At 25.8% G+C, this 23,569-nt stretch overlaps 1 protein-coding gene across 6 annotated transcripts in view; it reads left to right on the top strand.

The window, feature by feature from the left end:
• LOC126895883 (carboxyl-terminal PDZ ligand of neuronal nitric oxide synthase protein) overlaps positions 1-23,569 on the top strand; it is a 64,518-nt gene that overhangs the window by 21,545 nt on the left and 19,404 nt on the right. For 3 of the 6 annotated variants that reach the window (XM_050668184.1, XM_050668179.1, XM_050668178.1), the window contains exon 5: positions 114-222. The exons of 1 other annotated variant lie outside the window; for it this stretch is intronic. In XM_050668184.1, coding sequence (XP_050524141.1) covers positions 114-222 — 109 coding nt within the window. Of the gene's footprint in view, positions 1-113; positions 223-21,499; positions 21,822-23,569 lie in introns of those variants that run through there. 2 more of the 6 variants (XM_050668183.1, XM_050668181.1) reach the window with 2 other exon arrangements.

Raw genomic sequence — 23,569 nt, 5'->3', positions numbered from 1 at the left:
ACTAAAAGAATATTACTATTATTAGTAATACTGCTATTATAATTAATTAATTAATCAATTTTTTATAATTCTCTTTATTGTACTTTATTTTTAAATTTTTTTACAACTTTTAGAATATTTTATGTATCTCATGATTCTCAAGATATGAAAATAATCAGTTATATAGCCCGAGAAGGTTCCACCAATGTGTTCAAGTGTAATGTGTTTAAAGCAAACAAAAAGGTATATTAGTTTAAAATTTATTCAAATATATAAACCTATTGTATTAAAAAAACTTTTGTAATATATAACTTAATTAAACAAAAGACGTTAGAACAATAGAGACGCGATACAGTGTGAACGTGGCATAATTGGGGCAATTATAGATGATATCTGACAGTGATTAATTTTGAGAAAGAATTGTTGAATTATTTCAAAAGCTATATCAACTTCTATATTTATTTATATCTTGATTAGGAGTCCATTGATTTATAAATAAAATGTATCAATAATGACTTCAAATAGTAAATAAATTTAGCATAAAATTGATATTCAATGGTTAAATATTGTTAATTTTACAGATACATTATAAGAAATGATTAATAAGTTGTATATTTTGTTATTTCTATAGCAAACGACTATAAAAATTGAAAAGCGGATGCGAAAAACTTCAGAAAATAATTTGGTCTAAATTGGTCTATAAAAACTTTTCATCAGAGATAAAAACTTACTTTTTGAAAAATAATTACTGTGCTGATTTTAAATCTGCAACTACTTTTTTTCTATCGGCTCTAATTTTTAGATTATTTTTAGTAAAAAAAAAAAGGATTAACATATAAAAACGGTAGCACAGTGGGGTCGCGGCACAGTATAGGCGTGGCATAGATAAGGCAAGTATAAATGATGTCTGACAGTGATTAAAATCACAATCATAAAAAACGCGTCGATGCAAATCTGTAGATAGTATTTAATTTTAAGAAATTGGTAAATTATTTCAAAAGCAACATCAACTCAATTTCTTTGATTATATCCTAATTAATAGTTCTTTGATTTAAAATATAATATATGAATAAAAACTAATTATTGTAATTAACTTTAGTAAGAAATTGATATTCAATAATTTAATATTGTAATTTATAATTAAGAGAAACTATAAAAATAATAAAGTAGCTTTGTATTTCTTTATTTTTAACGTGTATTAAAATTTAAAGAGCTTGATGCAATACTTTTTAATAAAAACTGTTAGTTACTTATGAATAAATACACTGCACTGAACTTCAAAAATCAAAAATATACTTTTCTAAATCAACTTTTCGCGCTGGTTTCAAATGTGCAATTAGACTTTTTCTATCACTTCTAAGTTTTAATATTATTACTTATTATTAAAAAATAAATATTGACATATAAAAAAAAAAATTAAGAACAAAAAAATTGTTTTAAAGTAATACTAATTTTGATTATTAATATGTTAAAAATAAAGAAAATGACATTTTAACCTATTTAAACTTTTAAAGTTGATTTTTGTGAAAGTTTATAGTAAAAAACAAATTATTTATTACCATAACTTATAGCTTAATTTGCAAGTTTGAAAAATTAAAAAATTGTATCGTTAAGATTAATATGTAAATTTATCAGAAAAGCTTAATATTTTTTTGCATTTTCATCATAATAAATAACTTAATTAGAAAGAATAGTAATCATTTCCTATTAACTTTTGGTGTTTAAAAAGATTATACAACTGAAATTTGAAATGAATTAATTTTAATGATTTACCTTAACTAAAATAACTATTCAAAAAAAAGTTGTTAATAAGATCTAAAAATCCATTGTTAATTCAGGAGAAACTAACAATCATTTACTTTAGAAATTATTTATATAAGCAATATGTTACCAAAATTTTTGTATTATTGTAGTCTAGTAGTAGTACACATAAATAGAGTAAAAAAAATATTATATTCCAAAGTAAAATGATTTAATTTTGCAATTGAAACCTATCATATCGAACTTGATTCGTCAATAAATACTTTGAAAACATTAGAAATGAATGATTTTAAATGTCTGTATGGAGAACATGGGATAAGTAACTGTTTAATTGATCTATTAGAATTTTTTATTCAATTTTTGAGTTTTTCTTCAACTAATTGTAATAATTTGACGTGTCGCTGAAAAATGTAGGTCAAGTTAGAGCAGAGAAAATAAATGATAGTCACAAAAAAATACCTTCTCAGCTTTGCATCGAAGCTAAGACCTAAAAATTTAGTAAAATAATTTTAATATGAATAAGAAATTTCATCTCGCAATGGGCGACTACAGTGATGGGATCCTTGAACTTTATTGAAGTTATTGAATCAAAATGTGATAAAAATCAAATGAGTTTAAAATTTATTTTAACTGAAAAAGAATTAAGAAAAAAATGCAAGAAACTTTCTGCCATACGCTGTTTGGAACCTTGTACCCCAAGCGTGTAAGACACAAGTTTTACCGACTCGACAACCGTATGTCGCTTCCATCGAATGAAAAAAGTGGCAATTTAAACTAGTTCAAATTTCAAAACTATTTTCCTCGACTTAAAAAATTCAAAAAAATTTAAATAAGTTTAAGTATCTAAGCTATATCAATTTGATTTATATAATATTTATGAAAATCAGTGTACTCCCCTTGTCAAGTATTTTAAAATATAATAAAATACAAAACCCAGAATTTTAACACAAAATAGCATATCTTTGAATACGGTATTTTCGAATGAAAACAAATCTAGAGGTAAAATTTTTTTTTCAAATTAAAGTAAATAACATAAGTTTAAATTCAGGTATGTATAAAAGTGTCAGTCTTTCCGAAATATTTTCAAAAGTTAAGTTGAAAAAGTTGCCATTTTCAAACCCTTCCTGTGGGCTGGTATGGGGTAAATGCTCACAAGAATATATCAAAAGATTGGTAAATACCAAACGTATCTATATAAAAAAAAATTATATTGATTCGGTCATTTTTAAAAAGTAATGGCAGTTTTAAGTAAAAAAAAATGTCGAAAATTAACGATTATTATATTTGTGATTTTTTGGGTTTTCTCTGTTTACGGGGAACGAGCGATTTTTTAAGGGCAATGTCTTCGACTAGATATGATTTGTGATCTTCTGACGTATTGTTCATCAAAATCGGTCAAAAAATTAAAAATAAAAAAAATTATCATAGTAAAATTAATACCTTCTCAGCTTCGCATTGAAGCTAAAACAATGAAATTAATTTTTAAATACAGAAAATATTAGCAAGTCTACTCAAAATACTTACTTTTTGAGACTTAATTAAAATAAATTTATTTGTTCATTAAATAATGATGTTTTATTTTTTTGTTTAGTAGAAATAAACTTTAATTAATTTTAATTATATTATCTTAAATTAAAAGATTGACCAATACAAAATTCACTTAAAATTTCTAAGTGTCATTTAGCTGAAAAATATTTTAAATCCAAATTAATTAAACGCTGATTTAAATAAATAAATAAATTTAAATCTGATAATAGTGTTTAATATTTAGAAAGAATAATTTAATTATTCAATAGACAACATTAACTTCTATTTTCTTATTTATATCCTGATAACAATTTTTATGATTCATTAGTATAATTCATGAATAACTTATTATAGTTATTAAATTTATAATGAAAAGGATATTAGATTATTTAGTAATCTAAGTTTTATGGAGAAATTATAAAAAATTACAAAGTACATTGTATACAGGATGATTTATTTAATATTAGCTTCTCGACTTCTCTTAAAATAATAATTATATTAAGAAAGTTCTTTTTAATAAATTTTGAATTTATATAAACACGAAACACATACTGACAGCCTACAGGAAAAAATCCCCTCATATACCTCTTATTACTAAGTAATATTATCACATTTTGTCAGTTTACACAAATTTAATGATAAATTTATCAGTGGGCCAAGATCCCAATTAATTAAATTGTTTTTATTTTTAAAAATTTCTATTGCCTACCTTATATTTAGTTCTTTGTAATTATTTACGTTTGTAATTAGTTTTATGGTTTTGAACCCACCTCCCACACAAAAAAAAAATATTATTGAATAATGTCATAAATAATTATTTTATAATTGTATTAATAAAAAATCTCAGCACATTGGAATCACGACTCTTCATCAGGCATTTTAAATATATTATGCTAGAATGTTCGACAAATTTTTAACCATATTAAGTACCTATTAACTGAATGAACGCTGCGTCCAGTGATATTCACACGAATTCGTTGTTTTATTTTTTTTTTAATCAAGCTTGCTGAGGAAAAGGAATAAGATGAGTTGACTGTATGGATGAATGTAGAAAAAAATTTCAAAACATATAACAACTAAATGTATTGTACATTGTTATATCTTAAATTGAAACAATCTTAGTGTCTTAACTTAAAGTAATAAAAGTTCAATAATAACGCAAAAGTAATTATTATATGTATAATTAAATAATGTAAAACATACAAAATAAATATACATTTAAAACACAATAAAAGAATACATAAAATGAAAACTTAATGCCATAAACGTACCGCGTGAAAAAAGATTACATTCGGTGCTCCCGAAGTCCTTTTTCTTCTTCACTTCTACAATTCATTCCATTTCGTCTAATATACTAAAATATTTTGTTTTTCTTCATTTTACAAATACAACATTAATAATACTATCAAAAAATTAAAAAAAATATTTACTTCCTAGTTTAGTAACAATAGATAAGGAAATTACAATTAAACCATACATTACAAAAATGTTTTACTTTCAGCTTTACAAATAATGACCTATATTTCAAAAAAAATCTTAAAATCTTATATATACACCAATGTGGATAGGGGAACACTTAATGCTTATGCCACAATGGTCCTGATATAAATAAATAATAAATTAAAAATATGAATAAATCCTAAAATAATGATGAACAAGTATTATACTCAGCAGCTTATTTTAACGGCTGACGATAATGTTAAATATTGAATGAATCAATTGAAATCTAACAAAATAGCTGACCAACGTGTACTATATACTGTGAACGATACTGTGATGTATCTCAGAAAATATATAATCCCAACGGCGATATACTGAACGCACAAGAGTGCGACAATCGCAAAGGTGATATTTTACTTTTACAACAAATCGAATACAAAACTACTGGCTCGCAATCCGCTATAGAGCTTATAGCTAATAAAACGCGCTAAGATGACCGACAACAACTCGGTGTAACACACAGTGGGGCCAGATGAAGTGCCAGTAGAAGTATGGAAAGTATTAGGCGGTGTTCGCATAAGGTGGTTGAAAGAACTTTTAAATAAAATCTTATTAGGAGGAACAATTCCAAATGAATGAAGGAATAGTATTGTGGTGTCGATATTTAATGATAGACGTCACGTCTATACAGGAGTGTAAAAATTGTAGATGCATAAGGCTTATGTGTCATAGTATGAAAATTTGAGAAAAAGTAATAGATAAGAGGATAAGAAATGAGACATCGGTATCTAAAAACCAGTTTGGTTATCAGTTTGCCTGGTAAGTCAAGAATGGAACCAGTATTTTGTGTGAGGTAACTAATAGAAAAGTTTAAGAAAAAGAAGAAAAAACTGTGTATGGTATTTATAGATTTGGAGAAAACGTATGACAGAGTACCGAGAGTGGTTTTAAAGTGGGCATTAATGAGAAAAGGAGTCTTGAAAAGGTATATTAATATAATAGAAGATATGTATGATGGCACTTGTACCAGGGTAAAAAGCTAGGAACAAAGAAAGGCGAGAAAGAAGTCTATAGAGTTGTAGAAGTAAGAGAGAAAAGGACTAAAGATTATCATTATATAAGGTATATAAAAGGTATTGATAATAGAGTACTATCAAGTGATAATGATGTGAAAAATAGGGGAGAGAGTATTATGATAAATTACTGAATGAGGAGTATCCAAAAGAGACATTAGAGGATATCTTGTGGAATGATAGACTGGTAGATTTAATTAGTGAGAAAGAGGTATGGGAGGCTGTGGTATCAATGAAAAAGAATAAAGCAAATAAAGTGCCAGTAGAAGTATGGAAAATAAAATGTGGCGTTGGCATAATATGGTTGAAAAAAATTATTAGAAATCTTATTAGAAAGAAAGATTCCAAATGAATGGATGGATGGTATTGTGGTGCCGATATTTAAAGCTGTATATGATATTTATAGATTTGAAGAAAATGAATGATAGAGTATTCATGAGTATTAATGAGAGAGTCTTTAAGTGGGCATTAATAAAAAAAGGTACATTAAAATAATAGAAGATGATGGCACTTGTACTAGGGTAAAAAGCGTAAGTGGAGTATCAGAAGATTTTTGGGTAAGAGTAGGAGTCCACCAAAGTTCTGCCTTAAGTCCTTATTTATTTTCTTTAAAGATGAATGAAATTACTAGAAAAATTCAAAGATAGGTGCCGTGGTGCATGTTATTCACTGACGATATAGTGTTAATAGGAAAAAATAAGGAGGAAATTAATCAAAGGCTAGAGGTTAAAAGGGCTTAAGAATAAATAGGAGTAAGACAGAGTATATAGAGTACTAATTGACAAAGGAGAACGCGAGGTAGGTGAAATGAGGAGATCAGTGACAATAGGCGAGTACGTGATTGGAGACATGGAAAGTTTTAAGTATTTAGGGTCTGTTGTGCAAAAAAGCGGTGGTATTGACGAGGATGTAAGACACAGTTTTAAATTCGGGTGGTTGAAGTAGAGAGCAGCGTTTGGTCTGTTATACGATAAGACAATTCCAATAATGCTGAAAGGTAAGTTCCATAAGACCGGCTATGGTGTATAGTTCAGACTATCGGGCGGTTGATAAGAAATAAAGGAGAGAATGAGATTAGCAGAGATGAGAATGCTTAGATGAATGAGTGGAGTGACTAGAGAAGATAGATAAGGAACGAGCATATACGAGGGAGTATAGATGTAACGTCAATCTTGGATAAGAAGAGAGAAAATAGACTTAGATGATATGGTCATGTTATGAGGAGAAAGAATCGGAAGCTGTAAGAACGGTTATAGAAACGAATGTTGAAAGAGGAAGACCAAAAAAGAGATAGAAAGATGTTATTGAATGCGATATGATGATAGCTGATGTGAACGTAGAGGATATTGGAGAACGTGTCAAGTGGAAGTGTAGGATAAGGGTGGCTGATCCCAAGTAGTTAGGGTTAAGGCGAGATTGAAGTAGAAGAAGATTATCCAAAAAGAATCCTCCATATTAGATTAGGTCATGGCCTACTCAGACTTATTCCAGTTTCACCTATGATTTCATCCACTCATGTGTTGTTGAATTTTATTTTAATCAAGATATTTTAGGGTATTTTTAAATAATTAAATTATTAATTAATTTCGAAATATTTCAGTTAAACACTAACAGTTACATAGTGATGAAACTATTATTGTCAATCGTGGATAAGAAGAGAGAAAATAGACTTAGATGATATGGTCATGTTATGAGGAGAAAAGAATCGGAATCTTTAGAAACAGTTATAGAAATGATTGTTGAAGGATTGAGAGGTATAGGAAAAACAAAAATGAGATTGAAGAATGTAATTGAATATGATATGGGACGGCTGATGTGAGCGTAGATCGTGTCTAGTGGATGTTTAGGATAAGGGTGGTCGACTAAAAGTAGTTGGGATTAAATCGAGGAAAAAGTAAGAAGAAGATTTACTTATTCACTATTTTTTTTTAATCAAGAAAAATGACTTACCAATTTTGTCTTGGCAAGCATTTTTTTTGTATAATGTCATCCTCGATTTAACAACTATTAAAAATGTCTAAGGTCTATTCTTGATGCCTTATAAAGTTAATAACATTATTTTTTAATATGGAGAGATAAATATTTAACAAACATATACATACGTATGTGTCGTTTTTATTTATATAAAATATTTTTTACACAATATCCCCTAGATAAGTTCTATATATAAAAAAGTAATTTAGTCAAAAATTGAAAGGTTTTATTCAACCCCTTTTGGTCCCGACTTAGAGTTGTAGTACAACAATTGAAGGTATTTTTTCCTTTTTTGAGTTCAACTCGATAAGTATTACATTTAACGCTATAATATATATAAGCTTAGTTATTATTTTCTATAATAATGATATTTATATAATTTTTCATTTATCAATTATATTTTGAAAAAAAATTATGAAATATAAAAAATTTCGAAAAGTTAATATAAATAGTTTTTTACAGTTTGTAGGCAATGTTTGTGGTCAGTGCCACCACTGACCACAAACATTACCGTTATTATGTTATGATTTGTCATGTTTTTTGTTGATTTCTGTTTATGATTGTTACGGCGTTGGCATTGATCTTTATTTTCTTTTAAAAATACAATTATGTTCTTAAGTTAAAAAGATCCTACTGGTTTTATTTTATCTTTCTCTTTCACCGTTAGTGATAATTTTTTGGCCACCTATATTCTCAAAAGTGGTTTTTTAAAATCCGTTTCCCTGATGGATTTGGATAATAATCGAGAGCATGGCGATACAGCTCAGGGAGATCAACGAGTTATTACGACTGATACTTTCGAAAAGCCCTCTAAATTTAATATTTTATATTACGAGTAACCAATGTAATCAATTTTATGTTATGCCAGATCTTAACAAAAGTATAAAACCATTTACTGGCCATAAGTCTAGATCAGAAGCCAAAGATTGGCTAAACATATTTAATAGTTGACATTAGCAAGTGGTCTGATCCTTTAAGAATTGAGTCTATTCGTCCAAATTTGAATAAACTAGTTCAACAGTGGTTTAAGAGTTCTAGTTTTTCCTAATGGAAAAAATTTGAAAAAAAGTTTACAAGGTCATTTATTGGTGATCAAAATTGTGGCAAAATTTAGTCTCTAGAGTTCAAAAGGCGAACTTACCATTGATTATTTTCATGAGAAAGTACGTTCATGCAGTGAATTAAATTTATCATTTGTTTAAGTTAAAACACAATTTTTGAACCTAGAAGGTTCTTATTCACGTGACATGGTCACATACTTGTTGTCGAAACATCATAAAGACACTGATGAAATGTTTAATGATATACGAACTTGTGAAAATTTAAATAAAGTACGTACTAAGCGGATAATTTTTGGTAATGATTTATTTAATATTCGAATATTCACAATATTCGAAACTGTAATAAACCAAAAAGAGCACCAAGTTCCTGTTTTAAGTGTGGCTCAATGGAGGATCGACAAAATGATTGAAATAACAGTGTGAAAACAAATGAAGAGGAAACTGATGAGCAATCATCCACCATATACACAGAGTGTTAATATTGAGTGTCAAATGAGACATTGGACATTGGATGCAGTCATTGACTCGGGTAGCCCTGTTTCTATAATTAAAGAAAATGTTGTTCCTTTTAATTTAATTTTAACTTCTGTCACTTCTAATCTTTTGGTATTAATAAAAGCCAATTAAAAGTATTAGGCATTTTTTATTCAACAGTTTTTATTAAGTGTATAAATGCTAAATTAAATATTTTATTTTATGTTCTTGATAGTGGTACAATGAATTCAAACTGTTTGTTAGGTAGAAGTTTTAATTGTGACAATCCATAAATCTTATAAATATGGATAGGACATTCATAATTAAGGCCCTTGTGTTTCGCAGTTATGAACTGATATGAAAATGAGGCTATTTGTTTATATTTTAATTGTGATAAGTGTTTATGATACTGTTTTTTAATTTTGTAATAAGTTATAAATTACATAACTTATACTAATTATTTATTACTAACCATTAAATAATAAAAAATAAAATCTTATCATGTAATAATACTACAAATAAAGACTATCACCATAGTCTTCGCTGATAAAGCATCAATGTCCTATCCATGTTTATAAGATCTATGGATAAATCTATTAAGTTATCATTTAATGAAAGCTCACTTATAGAAAAAGTTAATGATGATAATTTTATTTTTGATGATATTATGTTAATTGATATTGATAAGTCTGAATCTATTAAATTAGATATTAATGAAAATTTAAGTGTTGATGTCCAGGATGAGGTGACGACAATTTTTAAAAATTATTATTCAAATGATGTTAACCCTATAAAACTAGAGGCCCCTGTAGAACTTAAATTTAAATTAACAAAAGATCATGTACCTTTTTATTTTAGACCTAGGCGTATATCATTTAGTGAAAAAAAAAAAGAAAAACTTAAAATTATTATTAATGAATTATTAACTGATAAAATTATTAGACCTAGTAATTCACCTTATTGCTCACTTATTGCTTTAATAAAAAAGAAAACAAATGACCTTAGACTTTATGTAGTGTCTCCTGCCACTTATTGATGACACACTTGACATGCTTATAGATAAAGTATACATTACGCGTTTAGACTTAAAAAATGCTTTTTATCATATTAAAGTTAAAGAAGAGTCAATTAAACATTTATCTTTATAACACCTATGGGTCAATTTGGATATACTAGAATGCCTTTTGATTTTTGTAGTAGCCCTTCTATTTTTATGAGGTATATTTATACTATTTTTAATTCTTTAGTTCAACAAAATAAAGTTATTATATATTTAGATTATATTTTAATAAGTACTGTAACTACTGATAAAAGTATGCATATTCTTAGAGGTATTTAAAATTATGTCACAATACTCTCTTGAACTTGGACTTGATAAGTATTCATTTTTACTACAAAAAAAATATTGTTTAAGATATGAAGTAGATGCAAATAGTATAAAATCAAATCCCCATTACATATTGGTCATTAAAAACTTTTCTATACTTAATAATTTAAAAGAACTTCATAGATTTTGAGGATTAGCTAGTAATTTTAGGAGATTTGTTAAAAGTTTATCTATTATCGCTAAAGCATTATATGATCTTATAAAAAAGAATAAAGGGATTGTTTTTGGTGAAAGTCAGTTGTCAGCATTTAAAAATTTAAAAACATTTTTAATTTTACCCCCAATTTTATATCTTTATTCTCTATTATTAGAAACTGAATTGCATTTTAATGCTAGACAAGTAGGTTTTGGCTCTGTATTGTATAAAAATAGAAATATGATAATAAAATTCATCCTGTGTTCTATCTTAGTATGCGTACAACTGATTGTGAATCTAAATATCACAGCTATGAGCTTGAATGCTTAGCCAATGGCCAAGCCAAACAAGTAAACCGTACTATTCTCCCCATGATGGCTAAGTTATCCTCTAACCTGTCCAGATGGGATAAAACATTAAATGATGTTGAATATGCTATTAATATTACAATTAGCCGTTCTATATTTGAAGTTCCAACTATTTTATTATATGGTGTTAAACAAAAATATAAGTTTGATGATGATATAGAGAATTATTAAGATTCAAAACATTTTTTTGAAGAAAGAGATTTAGAAAAAGTTAGGAAAGATGCTTCTAATCACATCTCTAAAATTCAAGAACAAAATAAAACATATTATGATAGTAAACATAAAATACCAACTAGGTATACAGGGTGATTTTTTTATCATAACCCACTCAATTACTTACAGAATAATAATAATTTAAACATCTTTTTTTATTACTATCTTTAGTTACACATTATTCTTGAATTATTAACTATGTAATACTTTTTAATTTCATCCCTTATGCCTGGTAAGGGTGTCAACTTTGTTTTTTTAAATGGTAACACCTATTTTTAATTTAATAAAATGTTTGAGTTTTTAATTCAATAGTAAATGGCATTTGAATTTTTAATGAAACTTAATTTGTTTATTAGATATAAACATTTAAAGTTTCAAATTTTTGAGTTAATATATAGGTATAATACACAAGGGATTACAAATACAGGTAGCTAATTGGTTTTTTATGACATCAATATTAGCAGGTACACAGCATTGTTATTATCAATGATAGTAAGGCACATTGTTGTGAGTTTATAAATACACTAACTGACAATACAGAATGTATATCTATTGATAGTCATAATTGATAATAAACAATCCGTGACTGTGATAGCAATATCATAAAAAATCAATTAGCTACCTGTATTTGTAATTCCTTGTGTATTATACCTATATATTAACTCAAAAAATTGAAACTTTAAATGTTTATATCTAATAAACGAATAAAGTTATATTAAAAATTCAAATGACATTTGTTATTAAATTAAAAACTCAAACATTTTATTAAATTAAAAATATGTGTTACCATTTAAAAAAACAAAGTTGACACCCTTACCAGGCATAAGGGATGAACTTAAAAAGTATTACATAGTTAATAATTCAAGAATAATGTGTTACTAAAGATAATAATATAAATTTTTAATTATTATTATTCTGTAAGTAATTGAGTGGGTTATGATAAAAAAATCACTCTGTATAGTAGGAGATTTAGTTTTAATAAATAATTATGATACTACGCCAGGTATAAATAAAAAATTAATCACAAAATTTAAAGGACCTTATATTATTAAAAAAATACTTTCTAATGATAGATTTGTGGTGACTAATATACTAGGTTTTTAGCATACTTAAAGACCTTATATGGGTGTAAGTACCATAAATAGCATGAAAATGTAGTCACCTAATCTTGACATAAAAATAATTTAAATAATAATATATTTAATGTTACGTTTAAATTTTTATATTTTATTTTAAAAGTTAATTGTTATTATGTTATAAGTATTTGTATTCAACAAGACTGAATTTTATTTAAAAATGTTCCTTATGATAAATAAGTTATAACATCTATATTAAGTTATGATATTTCTTTTATGTATGTACATTTTTTTTTGTTATGTTGCTTATGAGGGTTAACCCTATGTCAGAATGGATGAGTTATAGGCAAGAGTTGGTGGCACTGGCCACAAACATTACCGTTATTATGTTATGTTATGTCATGTTTTTTTGTTGATTTCTGTTTATGATTGTTATGGCGTCGGCATTGATCTACATTTTCTTTTAAAAATACAATTATGTTTTTAAGTTAAAAAGATCCAACTGGTTTTATTTTATTTTTCTCTTATACCGTTAGTGATCATTTTTTTTTTTTTTTGTTACTATGTCCTATGCCACCTACAAGTTATTGTCGTATATTTATTAAATGATTGTGTAGGTTCATTAAATTATTCATAAAAAAAAGGTTTTTAATATATTTTATGAAAAAAAGTTATACGTTGAATCAATTATTTATTGTATAAGTTGCTTAACTTTATACTAGCTATTAAACATTGCCTATTTGTTCGTTTAAAATGTACCAATAAACTGTATTTGTTAAAAAATATTTTAAATAGAAATTTAATTTTAATAAAAACTATTAGAATCGAGTTTTGATAAATATATTAATAATCCTTTTAAAAATAATTAAAAATTTACAAATTCATAGCTGTCACTGAATTAAAATTATAAATTAATACGCCAAAATATTCCAAATTATATACGTCTTTTAGACATACAGTTTTGAAATTAAAAATTTGTGCTAAATTATTCATTATAATAAATTTGAAAAATAAATAATTTTTTACAGTAATTGTAATATATTTGTTAAATGGTTGTAGGTTCATTAAATTTTTCATAAAAAAAAAGGTTCTAATAATATTTTATGAAAAAAAGTTATCCGTTGAATCAATTATTTATTGATTAAGTTGAATTTATGAATTTAAAGATTATTAAGTAAAGACAATCAATTATGTGTACCATTACAAGTATTATCTTTATTATTAAATGTACGGAAATAACTATCGTTATTCGTTGAAGATATGAATGTTCAGTTCTGATTTAAATAAGAAAAATATTGATTTTATACGACTTCAAACGAACTAAAGACCATTCCGGTTATATGACGGAAGTAAATATAAACTTAGTATAGAGGAAATAAATTAGAAATAAAAACAAAACACTTACGTCTTATACAAGAACTTTATTAGAGGGTAATTAATTAGAACCAATAAATTTTGTCGTATATTTAACACACATTTACAATTTAGAAAAACATTCAATTTTTTTATTTGATTCACATTCTGAAGATATCGAAAAGTTTAGTGATGTTATTTATCACCAGTGCATCACAAGTCGGTCAACAAGTAAAAGAGTCAGAAAAGAACATTTAACAGTTAAATTGTCTGTCATGTTTGATATGTGTAAAGTAAATGATAGGGATGTTTTTTTTTTACTTAGTACGTGTTGAATTATTTACTATTATGTTTCAGCATATATGTTTTAAATCAATTATCAATTAAAAGGTCCTGTGAAAGTTATAGACAAAAAATTGCTGAATATATTAATTCTAAATTTCATAATCAAAATTTTAATTTTGTTATGATCCATGGGACATAAAAATACTTCCTATTATTACGGCGAAAAAAATGTAGATCATCTTTCTATTATCGGGACAACCTTAAATATTGAACAACTTCTTGGAATCACACATAGATCCCATAGGATAGGTTAGAACTATTATCAACTTCCTTTGAAGCTATAATTAAATGGTTACCATTATAAAAAGTACAAGCTTTTACTTTTGATGCCACGGTCTCTAATACGAAAGGTTAAATTGGATATGTGTTATTTGGAACAATGTGTTGAAAGACAAACATTATTCTTGGCATGTCGACAAACTAGAACTTGTTATACAAGGTGTTTTTTCAGAAGTTAAATTATATCCTTCAACTGAACCAGAATTATTGTTCAAAATATTTCAACTGGGATGGGAATAAATTGATTAAACACAATATTCTACATCAGTCTCTGATAATTATGTTCATAATATTTTAAAAGTTGAAATAAATGAAATATAAAATTACTAAAATTCTCTCTCGAGATGACTATCAAGAATTTTTGAAATTCGTAATTATAGTTTTGTGTGGTGTTCCTCCAAAGGGAACTAGATTTCGACAACCTATTCCATGCCATTCAGATGGATGGCTAAGGCAATCTATTACAAAAAAATATTTTTATTTAAAAAATAATTTAAACTAAAAAACAGAGTAGAGACATCTTTAAAATATACTCGTTGTTTTATAGTCAAATGTCACATCCAAACTTGATTTTCTTCTCCCAACGTGATAGAAGCTCCCTTCAATGATATACTATTTTTTAGAAAACTAAAGCCTATTAAGAAAGTAAAGTAAGAAAATTGCAGACGTTTATTTAAAAAAAAATAATTAACATGGTATTTAAATTCAGAATATGTTACTTTTTCCTTGTTTGATAACCATGTAGATTATAAAATACACAAAATGGCTGAAAAAAATTTAAGCACGGGTATGAATAACAAAAATTACAACAAAGATGAATGATAAAGAAGAAATTGATTAAAAAAAAAATTATCGACTACTTATTATATGATGTCTCCAATTTCCTTAAAAAAGACCTACCAACTGATTTGGTAAACTTTAAATAAATTGAAACGTTTAAGCAGTTTAGAACAAATTTTTTTAAGAATTGATTCAACTTGCTAGAAATATCAGGAGTATTATAAAATAATAAAGGAAATAATAATAGTTAATGACACAGCTGAGAAGAGACTTAAACTACTGGATGAATATAATAACTAATTCACTAAAGACTAAGATTAAAAGCAGTTTTTATTGCAGGTAAATAATTTTAATATATTTTTTTAACATTTTCATTTTGAATGAAATTTAGTAACGTTATTTAAATGTTTAGACTGTATAAGATTATCGGAAGAAATATCGGAAGTGATAGAGAAACACAAAAAAAAACATATAGTGATCAAATGGTGATCTTAAGTAGATACTGTGTTATGTAAATTTTAATATAATTATGATTTTATAGTATATAATACAAATTTTTTTAATTAATTTTAGTGAACAATTAAATAATTAACTTTTTAAATAGTTTCTAAATGAAATAATTTTTAAGAATTTTTTTAGACAAACTTTAAATAAAATTGATCATATTTTATTATTTTTCTCAAAGTATAATTGATATATGAAAAATTTTGTAAATTTCTTTATTATAGACAATAGTACGTTCTATAATTAAGGTCTACATATTTTGACGTTGAATGTAATACTTATCGAGCTAAACTAAAAAAAATTTGGAGTACAAATTATAAGATAGATTATTCATATTTATATAATCATGTGTAAATATCATTTGTTTCAAAAATTGTATTCTTTTAGAGTTATGTTGATCTTTTGCACTAAATCTAATATTTTTCTTTAAATTACGTGACAAAAATTGTGTGAGAAAATAAAGTTATGTCATTACTCAATATCGATAATTAATAATTTTTTGTTTCCGACCAAAAAAAAAATTAAATCTTATATAATTATGTTATAATTTTTATAACAAAAAATTGTAGTATTGTAGGGTTGAGTCATAGTGTGGATAAGGCAAAATTGGGACAAGTATAATTGATATCTCACAGTGATTAAAACCACTAAAATCAGAGACAAAAACTTACTTTTTGAAAAATAATTACTATTATATAATAGTACTATATAATAATTGCTGATTTTAAATTTGCAACTACTTTTTTTCTATCGGCTCTACTTTTTAGATTATTTCTAAGTAAAAATAAACGAGTATTAACATATAAAAAAAAAACGGTAGCACAGTGGGATCGCGGCACAGTATGAACGTGGCATAGATAAGGCAAGTATAAATGATATCTGACAGTGATTAAAATCACTATCAAAAGAAAACGCTCCGATGCAAATCATTAGATAGTGTTTAATTTTAAAAATAGGTGGATTATTCCAAAAGCTACATGATCTACTAGTTCCTTATTAATATTCTGATTAAGATAAAGTATGTCGAATGAAAAAGGGATATAAATATTATTTCTCATAAAAAAATTGTGTTAATCTATGCACTTTTCAATAAGTTATAGCATTATAAAGTTAAAAATGTAAAAAATAAAATCGAGAATTTTCACACAAAAATAGCGTTCGGTAGCCATTTTCATTGTGAAGACAAAATAAAATCCAAAATTTTTTTTTTCATAATAAAGTATATTACATAAGCACTAATTTAAGATATATATAAAAGTGTCAGTATTTCTGGAACACTTTCAAAAGTTAAGTTGAAAAAGTAAATTTTTTGTGAAAAAGTTGTCATTTTGAATCCCTCCCTGTGAGCAGGTAAAGAGTCAAATTTATAAAAAAAATATATCAAATGATAGGTAAGGACATTATGCATCTATAAAACAAAATTATATTGATTTGTTCAATTTTGAAAAAGTTATGGCAGTTTTAAGTAAAAAAATTGAAAAAATTTAAATTTGTAATTTTTTTGAAAATTTCCCCCATTTACGGGAAACGAGGAAAATGTTTTCAATTTTTGAGAGTAGTGTCTTCGACTAGATACGATTTGTGATCTTTTGACTTATTGTTGAAAGAAATCCGTTTGGTGAGAGCTGAGAAAAAATGGTAACAGACACAAAAAAAAAAAATAATAAAAAAAACACATCATTGGAAAATTAATACCTTTTCAGCTTCGCATCGAAGCTAAAAATTTAGATTTGTCGATTTTTCAAAATGTTATGGAAATTTTTAGAAAAAATGTATGCTTACTTAATCTATGTACTCATAAAATTTAATTCTAAACCTTATTTATTTTTGGTGAATTTATAAGATTCCTACCTTGATATTTTCTGTGACACTCTTAAATAAATAGATGTTGTATTATTTGTACAAATATAATTGTGATGACGATGGATCACTTCTTGCAAATATTATGTTATGTGGAATGATCGAGCGTAGTGAGTGCCTCTATGAATATCTGACTGTATCTATCTTTAGAATGTTCCCTAATTTGGGCTTTTTATATTAAATTTGATCGTGGTTCAAAGGCAAGTAGTGATACCCGACGCCACCATTATTTCTTTATTAATCGTAATTTATTACATTTTTATTAATAACTATCTCTATATTATAAAATACTATCATACCTTATATAATATTTTAGACATAGTTTATTACCCTACATCTTATGTGCTACTATTACATATTGTTTACTATTTCCTATTTGTTTTATATAATTAATATATGCTTTTTTCTACGAAATTTCATTAGTATATTTAAACATTTAAAAAGTACATATATCTTATTTTTATTGGTATACATTTCATGTTGTGTGATTGATTGAAGTCTTAAATAATACATTATGACATTAATGATGTACTATGTATATCATTGCAAACCTGAGAAAAGGTAATGACAGATACAAAAAAAAAAAAAATAATAATGACCACATCATGGTAAAATTACACCGGCACATAAAAAAAAAAAGTTGTCTGTACTTTTGACGGGACCCACTTACGGACATGTATTTTGACCCGTTGAATTCGAATTTGAAGTCCGTTTGGCCCTGTCACCCTTTAGATTTTAGTAAAATTCAAAAAACTAAAAAATAAACAAAAAAATGCGAAAAACTGCAATCACAGCGATGAATAAAATTTTGTGGACCCTGATCAAGTATGATTTTTATGTATTTCAATTTACTGAAACTGAATCTGAACGTTAATTAGCCCGTTGAGTGGTCAACATTTGAAAAATAGCAAAAAAACCCAAAAATTGCAATAAATCATGAAAAATCGAAATTATCGAGATGAAAACAATTTTTTGGATTCAGATTGAGTAAGATTTTTATGTATTTTATTCTACTGAATTTGAATCTGAAGTTTTCTTGTCCCATTACCGTTTTAAAATTTAAAAAAATCTCACAAAACCAAAAAAATCAGGAAAATTGTAGTTATAAATATGAAAAAAAATTTATAAAACACGATTAAATACTTTTCTTGTATTTTTTCACGCATAAAATAGGAGTTTAGGATATGAAAATATAAAAAATTGTAATATTTATAAAAAAAATGACTAGAATGAAGAGAACAATTTTCTCGAATTTTAACCTCTTCATGCACGGTGGCATCATATGATACTACTAAATTGTAGAATTTATATAAAATCGAAAAATCGTGGTAGAAATGTTATTATTGTTTTGGTTTAATGTACGGAACATTACGAATCGGTCTACTTGTTTGTGTTATCGTTGAAAGAGATAGATTTATAAACGCGAAACTGTTTTGTGCATTTGAAAAAGTCAAATTTTACTTTTTTTTTATATATAATTAACGACCAAATAATCTAATTATATTTATAATTAATTACTTTTATTACATAAAATAGTACGATCTATTAATATTTGGCAATATTAAAACAATATAATGTTGTTATGTATTTGAAATTGCTTGGTTACCATGTAGTATCGAATGATATCACTGTGCCTATTATATGAAAAATAATAACACTTTATACTATGATGTTTTTTTTCTATTTGAAAATAGATCTCAGGGATAAATATATAGTTTTTTTTTTTGGATTTAGAAATCCCTAGTGATTCAGAATGTGCCGTATGCCCAGAATGTATGAGAGCATTTCACACTAAATTAATAAAAAATTGACGACAGTATATATTATTTTGTTAAATACTTTTAAAATATGTTATAAAATTTATATTCAGTTAAAAAACTGAAGTTATCAAAAGTCTGAAATTTAAGAAAAATACCTAGTCTTATTTATAATTTTTTAAATATTATTTGTTTATTATTATTCAATATTGATCTTTTAAAATTTGTTTTATTATATATATTTTATGATTTATAATTTATGAAGTTTTTCTAAAAGTTGCTGTTTGTTATTTTATTTTTTTTAATAAAGTATAACGTATGTTTGATAAAATTAAATAATATGAATATTTTTTTTTTCAAATATTGCACGATGGTATCATAAGATATCATATACTAAAACCTTATTTTTAGTAAGTCAAAATCAAAAAATATTTATTTTTTATTTTTACTAATATCATAAGGTAATTAGCAACCTGATTTGCAATTTAAATATTTTATTTTTAAGGAAAAAAAATCTCGTGCATGAAGAGGTTAAAATTCGAGAAAATTGTTCTCTTCATTCTAGTCATTTTTTTTATAAATATTACAATTTTTTATATTTTCATATCCTAAACTCCTATTTTATGCGTGAAAAAATACAAGAAAAGTATTTAATCGTGTTCTATAAATTTTTTTTCATATTTATAACTACAATTTTCCTGATTTTTTTGGTTTTTTGAGATTTTTTTAAATTTTAAAATGGTAATGGGACAAGAAAACTTCAGATTCAGTTTCAGTAAATTGATATACATAAAAATCATACTTGATCAGGGTCCACAAAATTTTATTCATCGCTGTAATTGCAGTTTTTTGCATTTTTTTGTTTATTTTTTAGTTTTTTGAATTTTACTAAAATCTGAAGGGTGGCAGGGCCAAACGGACTTCAAATTCGAATTCAACGGGTCAAAATACATGTCCGTAAGTGGGTCCCGTCAAAAGTACAGACAACTTTTTTTTTTGTGTGTGCCGGTGTTATTAATATCTTTTTAGTTTCGCATCGAAGCTAAAAGTGAAAAATATTGTAACGTAACTACATTTTATGGAAAATAAATTGCGTACTGTTGCCAGTCATTAACGTAAGACGATAATGATTATTTTCTTCCTTTACATACGTGAACTAATGTTTGATTGTATAGAAAAATCGTAAATAATATCAAATTTAACAAATTTTCTGTAGAAACATCTTCTTTTTCCTCACCTTAATGCCAACTACTTGGGGTCGGCTGTAGAAACGTAATTACTGAATTAAAATAAAATTTTTTGGCATTAAAATTTTTATTTAAAACTTATCTATAAAATATTTATCTTCAAATATTGAAAAAAATAATTTTTAAAATATTATTTGTTATTGCAAATATAACAAAAAACACATTTTACATATATACCTATATTGTAAAAAAGGTAAAAATAAAAAACGTATAAAATGTTATACAAATAATAAGTTATATGCTGTCAGTTAGTTTTATTCTACTCTGCAATCAATTAAAAAAAAAAATTAAACAATTTAATTCTGATAAATTATAAATTCTCGCTATTTTGATTTGTTACTTTAACATGAGTATACAGATAGTTAATAATCTCAACATTTGAATTTCTTGAGTTACACAAGTCTTATATAACATTGACATTTAATATAACATTTATCATTCGTTGTACATAGCCAAAAAGAGAAATATAAAAAGATTATAATATTCTTTTTCGGGGTACTCTCTCTTTAATATTTATTTCTATAATATTTCTATGTTAATCATATAACAAAGTTGCACAAACTTGGGATCCTTCAAAATTTATAAATTTTTTTTTTATAAATTGATATAATTCCTAGATCTAGTTACAAATATACACCAGTACGAGCTGTATTCATTCGCGCTACATACCGCTATAAAATGGTTGTAATTCAATAAATATTTATCATAAAGTTGTTATTGACCTAACATAATTTTTTGTAAGAAAAGCACTAAATAAATTTTTTATTTTATTACTTATTAATATTGAGAAATTAAAATAGTATATATTAAATAGGAAGTATTGTTAGGCGAGTTGCCAAATATTGGCAGTTGACAAAGGAAGGGAGATTATTTTGATGGTTCTTGGTTACTCACAGTGATATAGTGCTAGTATTTGTTGACTATTTAACGTATTCACAACATAATATAATCTACTCTGTAATAAATATTTGTTTAACGCGTAATTCTACAATACGATATTTTGTTAATCAATTATATTTTTTTATGATTAAACTTAAGTTGATTACATTTTCAACCATCTATTCATAATTACAAATGGTTATGAGAAAAATTAGAAATACATCACCGCAAAATAAGGTGGAACCACACCCGGTCCGAAAAAAATTATCTTTCCGAGAGCCGGAAGTAGTTAATCGTTTAAGACCAAGATATCCTAAAAGAGATTGGGATAGCGACGAGGAACTTCAGGTAAAAGATAAAATATAATAAGTGTAAGAGTCCATTTATTATCTAATTTAAAATGTTTAAATGTATATTATTACAAATGAAAACTAACTTCTAAAAATATTATTTTATATTATTTTTTCATTAAAAAAAGCCTTGGCTTCTATGTTCATTGACTTCAATTATTACATTATATTTACTTATTTGTTATTACTATTACAAACACAATTTTTCTTTTTTGTTTTTTAGACATATTTTCAAGAGAATACGTTATAATAGACTATTTGTACTTACATTATATTGTACAGTCCGATTTTTTTTTTTTAATATTTTTTTTTTTGCGATGCCTTCTGTGAGATTTTTAAATAGTGAATGCGATAGATGTCATAGTTGTTGGAATTCATAGTATCTACAATTTATAAGCATGTGTTTAACAGTACAAGGGTGATTGCGGGATATTCTTTCTTTATAACATGTTCAATATTAATATGGATATAATATTTAACTTTATGGGTTATTTTACTATATATTAAACAAACATATACCTTATAAATAATTATGGTCGAATTATTTGTATATAGTTATGTAAGACGTTATAGTATTAAATGAATTTTTTTTGTTTAATTTTAATTCTTGAATATATAGATATATTTGTTAAATAAATAATACTTACCAGTGGTTTTAAGTTTATCCTAATAGATAAAAAAACAAATGGGAATTAATTCTATTAAATAAATATCGGAACCTCTGAAATTTTAGACAATGGTATTTTTTTGACAATGATATGAGATCAAAAATAAAATTAGATTTAAAAATCGTTATTTTTAATTGTGGCTTCTTTATGAGTCAAATTAAAAATTATTAATTTATATTTTTTCCACATTAGACAATTATTAGTTGTGGAAGTGTTTTAAATTAATGAGTATCTTCCTCATTTACAGAGAAGGAAAGAATTTTTCCATTTCAATTTTTAGAGCCATATGTAAATCTAAATACGATTTGTTATCTTTTGCCGTATCGTTGAAGGAAATCGGTTCAATGAGAGCTGACATTTGTTGTAAAACAAAAATAAGAAAGGGATAAGATAATGATGGAAGGAAAAATGTTATAGGAGTATCGCAAAATAAGAACTATCCCTTTTCTCGAGGTGTGTTGTTCGAGGGTCACTTGCTATTTTAAATACATGCACAATAAATTAGGATGTTCTTACCTTAATCATATAATCCTTATTGATACAATAATTCACTCGTGGAACAATAAAGAAAGTATGAATTATAATAACCAATTTGTATAAAAAAGTATCTTCGATTATTTTATTATTAAAAAACACATAATACAATAATATTAAAGGAAAAACAAACAAAACTAAAAAAAATACAAAATTGGTTTAAAAGGCGAAAGAGAGCCGGACGACGTGATCGTAAATCGGTTGGATCGGAACGGTACGAGGAGTATATGCCAAGGGATGTTCTTAATGTATTCCCCGGATCCCCTTCCACAGATGTGTATGATTATCGTCCAGCTCTTATTGGGTTTTACATTTTTATGATACGTTATGTTCAGGGTTTTTGTAAGTGTTTTGAAGGAGCGGATGTTTGTGGCGTGATCGTGAGAGTAGTGTTTTAGAGGATAGACCGTGTTTATTGTGTTTTATATGTTATGTGAAAAGATATTGTGTTGATTGTATTTTGTAATTTATTGGTGTGTGGGTAGAAGATGAAAGAATAACAGATAAACATTTTGTTCGGTTGTGTGAAGGGCCTATTACAACA

Source organism: Daktulosphaira vitifoliae, unplaced genomic scaffold (genome assembly GCF_025091365.1).
Source record: "Daktulosphaira vitifoliae isolate Bord-2020 unplaced genomic scaffold, ASM2509136v1 Scaffold_1, whole genome shotgun sequence".
Classification (NCBI taxonomy): domain Eukaryota; kingdom Metazoa; phylum Arthropoda; class Insecta; order Hemiptera; family Phylloxeridae; genus Daktulosphaira; species Daktulosphaira vitifoliae.
The sequence above is the reverse complement of the archived record's forward strand: the minus strand, read 5'-3'. Positions and strand labels throughout refer to the sequence as shown.